This window comes from Mizuhopecten yessoensis, unplaced genomic scaffold (assembly GCF_002113885.1).
Source record: "Mizuhopecten yessoensis strain PY_sf001 unplaced genomic scaffold, ASM211388v2 scaffold1855, whole genome shotgun sequence".
NCBI lineage: Eukaryota > Metazoa > Mollusca > Bivalvia > Pectinida > Pectinidae > Mizuhopecten > Mizuhopecten yessoensis.
Window position 1 is genome coordinate 164,841 of NW_018404255.1, and position 9,824 is coordinate 174,664.

Genomic DNA, 9,824 nt, shown 5'->3' on the forward strand with positions numbered 1-9,824 from the left:
CAATTTATCATTAATTAAACACATACTCTGATTTCTTTTTAAATAGCCAGTCTGTTCCTATCAACATCAAACATGGCAATCCAGTTGTGAAAAACAAATGCACTATAAGTAGAAATTATGAAAATAAACATCTACCGTAAAAACCCATGTAATTTGCGCACTTTTTTTCAGAAATTAAATACCCAAAGTGGGGGGTGCGTAAAATACACAGGTATAGAAAATTTCAAGTTTTTTTCAGGAAAAGATCGACAATTCTGGGAGATCGCCATCTTGGATTATCTCCCTTGGTACACGGAAGTCTAAGACAAATGACGGTCAACAAATTTATTTATGTCAAACATTAATAAATGATACAGTTGATACATAATGTGTTGTTATCTGAGTTTATGTGAAAAGTATTATTAAATAGGTAACCGTTAACAAAGAAAGTTTAGCCAAATTCCTTTGCCAGAGAATCGCCGAAAAATAAAATATTGCTAAAATAAATTGATGTATGCCAATATGCGCACACGTGTGTGTCATGTGTGATCAGATAATTCAAAGAAAACGAACAACAAAAGACACATTTTACGTAGTTTCTTCTTGGTTTTTAATATCATTTTACGTCAATAAAAAAAATTCATAAGAAATATATTTAAAATAAAATTATTCAGAGATCAATTTTTGGAGCATGAACATCGGGTTTTTTTTCCAGATTTTTTGGGTGCACAAAATATTTGAATAGAAGCTTTTTTTCCCGATTTTCAGCCTCAAAAATTACCTGCGCAAATTACACAGGTGCGCAAATTACATGGGTTTTTACGGTATTTAAAAATATCTGACTTGGGTCAGTGGGTGTATCATAATTTTTAAGAACAACATTAACATGATTGCGATTTCATGACTGTCGCAAAGTCTCTTGTCGTGTGTACACGAAACAGGAATGAGACGTCATAGTCTTTTGTTGACTCTCAGGGCAGCGTAACAGTAACATTTTTATGTTGGGTGTTGCTCCTCTGTAATCTTCAAAGGCAGGTATCAGCCTTGCAATTGGTCAGGTTTATTAGCTAGCCATGTGCCTTCAATTTTGCTATGATATATTCCAGGGTGCAGAAAGTGTAAGAGAACATAACCCCCCAAGTATCGAGGATGCGCCATCTGATGATGAATAATAACAAAAATATTTCCATGATAATCCTATTGTGAACTTTCGACTGATTGATGTATTGTGACGATTGTTGCACACTCTGATCATGGTCAATCTATCTTCGTTGGAAGAGTTACATTTATAGCCTTACACCTTCCCGAGATGTTGACACCAGTAACAAAAGGGAGAACACTTTGAGTTGACAGTGTTCTCTGAAGATATCAAATAGTATGTATGAGATATTTTGGTGGTCATGAAAAAGAACGGTGGAGCAGGACAAGTAGGAATCGCCTAGTTACAATGTATTGGCATATAGTTTTGTATGAAGGGAGAAGGATTTTAGAAATGCACCCAAATTTCCCCTATTGGGCCCCGCCCCTCCTGCTCTCAAGGGCAGTCATACCCTGCATGTATACAGCATTTAGTCCCCTTTGCCCAAGGATGATCCAGACAAAATTGGTCAATATCCAGTAAACTGTTCAGGATTAGTAGTATTTTAAAGAAACAAGAGGCCCAGAAGGGCCTGTATCGCTCACCTGTTTGTTTTGTTACATTGAGTTGTTGGCCAAATATTGTGATATTACGTTGATTGGATATTCATCAGAAGCGGTTGAAGGTTTACAGTTATTTGACCCCTGTGACCTTGAAAGTATACATAGGCATATTCATGTGCAAATGTTGTTGAACTCAAACAAAGGATGCTGGTGGGGGAATTTGTTTGTTGAAGGGTTTTGTTTGTTGTTATTCGTTTATTGTTTTAGCAACAACTAAGGTGGTATAAGGATGGTGTCGCATGACGGACATATGACTTTGAAAGTGTAGGTCAATGTCATTTTTATTCGCAAACTTCATTAGGTTCCATCATAGGATGCTACTGGAAAATATCATGACGTAGGGCAATCAGATCTTCAGAAGAAGTTGTTTGGAGGTTTAGACCTATTTAACCCATGACCTTGAAAGTAGTTCAATGCCATTTTCATTCACAAACTTTGTTGGGCTCCATCATAGGATGCTACTGGCCAAATATCATGGCTCTAGGCCTTTCAGATCTTCATCAGAAGTCGTTTGAAGATTTAGACCTATTTGACCCCTGTGACCTTGAAAGAAGGTCAAGTTCATTTTCATTCACAAACTTTGTTGTGTGCCATCATAGGATGGTACTGGCCATATATCATGACTCTAGGGCTCTCAGATCTTCAGAAGAAGTCGTTTGAAGATTTAGACCTATTTGACCCCTGTGACCTTGAAAGTAGATCAAGGTAATTTTCATTCACAAACTTTGTTGGGATCCATCATAGGATGCTACTGGCCAAATGTCATGTAGGCCTTTGTGATCTTTAGAAGAAGTTGACGGATGGACGCTGCACCATGCCAAAAAGTTTACTGGCACACGCCAGATTGATGACAGACTGGCCCTGTGCCATGGTATAAGCTCAGTGGTCTCCTTCAGACCAGGTGAGCTAAAAATGAGACTAGGTTATTCATCTGAACAAATAAAGCTTTTATATCAGAAAACTACATGTGAAATAATAAGATATAATTTACAGCAAACACTGGTGCTGAACTTTAAAGAAAAGGATGAGGAGATTGGCCACTTTGAGAGAGGAGGGCTAAGGATGTCTTCAGCACTCTCCAAATGATTCATTCAATTCCTGCCCTGCTAGATACTTTCTATGATCAATATGTGCCAAAGAAACACTAAATAATTATAGCACCACTCAACAGTGATATTGCTCTCTACTAGTCAAGGGTATTCAGTGAATAGGGTGATGTGTTTTTAAAAGGTAATTGAATCTTCCATAAGAATATAATTTTTATATACATACTAGTTAATTTGTAGCACTTTTGATAAATTATACAAAATCTATAACAGGCAACAACTTACCGGAGTACGTGTCCCATCTGGTGCAGCCACGTAGCTTGAGCCTGAAAAGAAAGCTCAGGTCTAAATGTCAATACAGTCAAACCTTACTAAAAGTAAACCCTTTCTTTATACGGTATAAAATACCTGAACTGAACCCTGTCTATTCAGTATAAACTGACTGAACTGAACCCTGTCTATATTCAGTATAAACTGACTGATCTGAACCCTGTCTATTCGGTATAAACTGCCTTAACTGAACCTTGTCCATATTCAGTATAAACTGCCTGACCAGAACCCTGCCTATTTTCAGCATAAACTACCTGAACTGATCATGAACACTGTCTATATTCAGTATAAACTGCCTGAACTAAACCCTGCCTATATTCAGTATAAACTGCCTGAACTAAACCCCGTCTATATTCAGTATAAACTTCCTGAACTGAACCCTGTCTATATAAAGTATAAACTGACTGATCTGAACCCTGTCCATATTCAGTGTAAACTGCCTGACCAGAACCCTGCCTATATTCAGCATAAACTACCTGAACTGAACCCTGTCTACATTCAGTATAAACCGCCTGACCCGAACCCTGCCTATATTCAGTATAAACTGCCTGAACTAAACCCTGTCTATATTCAGTATAAACTGCCTGAACTGAACCCTGTCTATATTAAGAATAAACTGACTGATTTGAACCCTGTCCATATTCAGTATAAATTGCCTGACCAGAACCCTGTTTATATTCAGTATAAACTGACTAAACTGAACCCTGTCCATATTCAGTATAAACTGCCTGACCAGAACCCTGCCTATATTCAGCATAAACTACCTGAACTGAACCCTGCCTATATTCAGTATAAACTGCCTGACCAGAACCCTGTCTATATTCAGTATAAACTGCCTGAACTGAACCCTGTCCATATTCAGTATAAACTGCCTGAACTGAACCCTGTCTATATTAAGTATAAACTGACTGATCTGAACCCTGCCATATTCAGTATAAACTGCCTGACCAGAACCCTGTCTATATTCAGTATAAACTGCCTGAACTGAACCCTCTCCATATTCAGTATAAACTGACTGAACTGAACCCGGTCTATATTCAGTATAAACTGCCTGACCCGAACCCTGCCTATATTCAGTATAAACTGACTGATCTGAACCCTGTCCATATTCAGTATAAACTGCCTGAACTGAACCCTGCCTTATTCAGTATAAACTGACTGAACTGAACCCGGTCTATATTCAGTATCAACTGACTGAACTGAACCCTGTCTATATTCAGTATAAACTGCCTGAACTGAACCCTGTCCATATTCAGTATAAACTGCCTGACCAGAACCCTGTCTATATTCAGTATAAACTGCCTGAACTGAACCCTGCCTTATTCAGTATAAACTGACTGAACTGAACCCGGTCTATATTCAGTATCAACTGACTGAACTGAACCCTGTCTATATTCAGTATAAAATACCTGAACTGAACCCTGTCCATATTGATTAGAAACTGACTGAACTGAACACTGTCTATATTTAGTATAAACTGCCTGACCCGAACCCTGCCTATATTCAGTATAAACTGCCTGGACTAAACCCTGTCTATATTCAGTATAAACTGCCTGAACTGACCCCTGTCTATATTAAGAATAAACTGACTGATCTGAACCCTGTCCATATTCAGTATAAACTGACTGAACTGAACACTGTCTATATTTAGTATAAACTGCCTGACCCGAACCCTGCCTATATTCAGTATAAACTGACTGATCTGAACCCTGTCCATATTCAGCATAAATTGCCTGACCAGAACCCTGTCTATATTCAGTATAAACCGACTAAACTGAACCCTGTCAATATTCAGTATAAACTGCCTGACCAGAACCCCACCTTTATTCAGCATAAACTACCGGAACTGAACCCTGCCTATATTCAGTATAAACTGCCTGAACTGAACCCTGTCTATATTAAGAATAAACTGACTGATCTGAACCCTGTCCATATTCAGTATAAACTGCCTGACCAGAACCCTGTCTGTATTCAGTATAAACTGCCTGAACTGAACCCTGCCTTATTCAGTATAAACTGACTGAACTGAACCCGGTCTATATTCAGTATCAACTGACTGAACTGAACCCTGTCTATATTCAGTATAAAATACCTGAACTGAACCCTGTCCATATTGATTAGAAACTGACTGAACTGAACACTGTCTATATTTAGTATAAACTGCCTGACCCGAACCCTGCCTATATTCAGTATAAACTGCCTGAACTAAACCCTGTCCATATTCAGTATAAACTGACTGAACTGAACCCTGTCTATATTAAGTATAAACTGACTGATCTGAACCCTGTCCATATTCAGTAAAAACTGACTAATCTGAACCCTGTCCATATTCAGTATAAACTGACTAATCTGAACCCTGTCCATATTCAGTATAAACTGACTAATCTGAACCCTGTCCATATTCAGTGTAAACTGACTGATCTGAACCCTGTCCATATTCAGCATAAATTGCCTGACCAGAACCCTGTCTATATTCAGTATAAACTGCCTGAACTGAACCCTGTCTATATTAAGAATAAACTGACTGATCTGAACCCTGTCCATATTCAGTATAAATTGCCTGACCAGAACCCTGTCTATATTCAGTATAAACTGACTAAACTGAACCCTGTCAATATTCAGTATAAACTGCCTGACCAGAACCCTACCTATATTCAGCATAAACTACCGGAACTGAACCCTGCCTATATTCAGTATAAACTGCCTGAACTAAACCCTGTCTATATTCAGTATAAAATACCTGAACTGAACCCTGTCCATATTCAGTATAAACAGACTGAACTGAACACTGTCTATATTCAGTATGAATTGACTGAACTGAACCCTGTCTATATTCAGTATAAACTGCCTGACCCGACCCCTGCCTATATTCAGTATAAACTGACTGATCTGAACCCTGTCCATATTCAGTATAAACTGACTGAACTGAACACTGTCTATATTCAGTATGAATTGACTGAACTGAACCCTGTCTATATTCAGTATAAACTGCCTGAACAGAACCCTGTCCATATTCAGTATAAACTGCCTTAACTGAACCTTGTCCATATTCATCATAAACTGCCTTAACTGAACCCTGCCTTATTCAGTGTAAACTGCCTGAACTGAACCCTGTCCATATTCATCATAAACTGCCTGAACAGAACCCTGTCCATATTCAGTATAAACTGAACCCTGTCTATATTCAGTATATACTGAACCCTGTCTATATTCAGTATAAACTGCTTGAACTGAACCCTGTGTCTTATTCAGTGTAAACTGCCTGAACTGAACCCTGTCTATATTCAGTATAAACTGACTGAACTGAACCCTGTCTTTATTCAGTATAAACTGACTGATCTGAACCCTGTCCATATTCAGTATAAACTGCCTGAACTGAACCCTGTCTATATTCAGTGTCAACTGACTGAACTTAACCCTGTCCATATTCAGTATAAACTGAACCCTGTGTCTTATTCAGTATAAACCGCCTGAACTGAACGCTGTCTATATTCAGTATAAACTGACTGAACTGAACCCTGTCTATATTCAGTGTCAACTGACTGAACTTAACCCTGTCCATATTCAGTATAAACTGAACCCTGTGTCTTATTCAGTATAAACCGCCTGAACTGAACGCTGTCTATATTCAGTATAAACTGACTGAACTGAACCCTGTCTTTATTCAGTATAAACTGACTGATCTGAACCCTGTCTATATTCAGTATAAACTGAATGAACTGAACCCTGTCCATATTCAGTATAAACTAACTGAACTGATCCCTGTCCTTATTCAGTATAAACTGACTGATCTGGACCCTGTCAATATTCAGTATAAACTGACTGATCTGAACCCTGTCAATATTCAGTATAAACTGACTGAACTGAACCCTGTCCATATTCAGTATAAACTGAACCCTGTCTATAATAAGTGTAAACTGCCTGAACTGAACCCTGTCTATATTCAGTATAAACTTAACCCTGTCTATAATAAGTGTAAACTGACTGAACTGAACCCTGTCTATACTGAATGAACCTTTTTTGGTATTCACATTTTATTTTGACAACATAAATATAACATTTATGCAGAGAATTTCTTCACTCACTCTTCCTTCCTGTTTAATACATAATAATAAATTGAAGATATTTTACAACCTCCTACACAATGATTTTGCTGTCAGAGAAAATAATAATCAACAAAACAAAAAACAAATTCTTTTATAAATAATTATTATTGTCATTTAACATCATTACATACAAGCAAGAATAGTGTCAATAAAATCCCACATCTTTAATACATATACATGCCCTCTTATGTTCTTGGTTGTATTAGACAAATTTTTCTATCATTTCATAATACAATAGATATCATTTTCCAATGGCAATTGTAGGTATAATTCTCCTCTATTTACAATGATAGATACAGAAATTTATTACGAGAAATAAGTAATTTATTGCAAAGATGAAACAATGTCACAAATACAACAGACAAAGGATTGAACTGTCTATATTCAGTATCAGTGACAATGGATGTCTTCCATCAACTGAAGAATATGACACAAAAGACTTGACACAGCTACATTCCCAGAGCAAGTTAACGGACAGATAGATGGATGCAGTGGTAGGGGCATAAGCTTAAAATCTAACAGCTTCTATAATACAATTGGTTTCCATTGAATCCATTTTTTTTTCAAAATAAATGAGTAAGAGTAATCCAGATATGTTCTTATCCTCTGTATTTTCTAGTAGATCTGATACCTACCATCTCCAATATACCTTTACAAAACCCTTTTGTGTTTTACAATCACAACTAATCAAGAACTGTATTACGTCCATTGGATATAACTGTAGAGGCCATTTTGTAATCATAACTTTAGGGATTCTGATAATTGATTTTATTTTGTTAAGTTTACAAAACATTTCATAATTGACCTGTGGGTCAACATCATTTCTCACGGGGCTATGGTATATGTTCACAGGAAATATGTGCCTGGCAAGCCAAATGCATCGTTGGGACAATACATGTATTTGACCAAGACCGTGATAACACCAGACAACCATACATAACCACGCACAAGAAATAAAGTGAATACTTTGCTGTATCAATCTTATCTTCCATTACCTCAAAATAAACAAATCTTGTTAACTCACCATAGAAATGTCCGAAATCCTTGTGAGCTGAAATGACAGAGAAGCATGCAGTCTGTATTGCAGTTACAAACACGTAGTTATATTTCTTTGAAAATATATCAGTAAATTCTGTGAAATCCACTCAACATGTCCCTTAATTCTGTAAAATCCACTCAACATGTCACTTAATGTCACATTTCTGTTATAACATGTTCTCCTTAAACACAATTTTACTCTTTGTGATATTTCTTATTTTGTATCAGGTTATTTTACATGAAATCATCTTAGTGTCAGTTTTCCAGAATTTTTGGCAGGCAAAAAATGTACAGGATGACAATATTGTAATGAAAACGTACCGAGCTAGCTGTTTTATTTCAAATCTATGTGTTCCCCTGCATTTTCGATGTTATTTACGCGCTAGAGCAGAGCTGGTCTTGACCTAGCACCGGTCAAAACACATAGGTGATGCGAACTATCTCCGGGTGATTGACAGGTAAGGCAGGGCCTATGGGTATATAAGCCGGCCAAGACCACATGTATCGCCTTTCAGCCACAGCCTCTCAGCCAGCGTGCAGGGCCTCTTGGCCAGTGTGCATGGCCACAGCCCTTCGGCCAGTCTGCCATTTGCCATTCTGCGTCAGATGCTACACGAGAGCAGATCATTACTTGTTGGTTATAAGTATACTAGAGACCTAGCTTTCAATGATGGGGTATGTCTGAATAAGACTGTTACCCATTACGATCGCTCAATCGAAAGTATCATACCTTACAAGGGCGAGCTATCGTGTTGCTTTGATTCTGTTACATTGATAAATCAAGGACACTGTGATATCTCGTTAGATTGCTAAAGGGAGTAATAGGGACCACAGAGTGGTCAGGGTATTCTCAAGTATTACGTGTGTTTTATCACTTGTGTTGTAAGTGTATTTATACTGTATTTAAAGTGTATTTATTTTGCATCTATAATGTATTGATAGTGTATAAAGGTAATATTAAATTCATGTAATTGGAATTTCAAGATTTGAAGTATCGTAAACGTTTATGATAATGTATAAAGTAAAATTACTATTTTGCTGAAGTCCTAGATGTTATTCTTATATCAATGAATAATTCCTTGTTGGAAAATATAATAAATAAGTACAAGAAAGTGTTGTAATTTTATTATCTGAGTACTGGTCATTGAATTGTTGAGATTTGTAGATTGTATTTTACCCGAATGTGACATATATGCATGTAGAGCGTATACATACTTTTATTGTGTATTTCAGAATGTTTCTATTTATAAGCATTAAAATGCAATAGAACCGAACNTGATTCTGTTACATTGATAAATCAAGGACACTGTGATATCTCGTTAGATTGCTAAAGGGAGTAATAGGGACCACAGAGTGGTCAGGGTATTCTCAAGTATTACGTGTGTTTTATCACTTGTGTTGTAAGTGTATTTATACTGTATTTAAAGTGTATTTATTTTGCATCTATAATGTATTGATAGTGTATAAAGGTAATATTAAATTCATGTAATTGGAATTTCAAGATTTGAAGTATCGTAAACGTTTATGATAATGTATAAAGTAAAATTACTATTTTGCTGAAGTCCTAGATGTTATTCTTATATCAATGAATAATTCCTTGTTGGAAAATATAATAAATAAGTAC

The 9,824-nt window shown here is 36.7% G+C and overlaps 1 protein-coding gene across 1 annotated transcript in view; it reads right to left on the reverse strand.

Annotated features, from left to right (window-relative positions):
- The window catches only part of LOC110441412 (beta-ureidopropionase-like), a gene marked incomplete at its 5' end in the record, with an annotated part of 79,140 nt that overhangs the window by 62,384 nt on the left and 6,932 nt on the right, over nt 1-9,824 (reverse strand). Inside the window, 2 exons of the mRNA XM_021484535.1 lie at nt 3,012-3,052; nt 8,187-8,213. Of these exons, the coding sequence (XP_021340210.1) occupies nt 3,012-3,052; nt 8,187-8,213 (68 nt within the window). The remainder of the gene's footprint in view (nt 1-3,011; nt 3,053-8,186; nt 8,214-9,824) is intronic.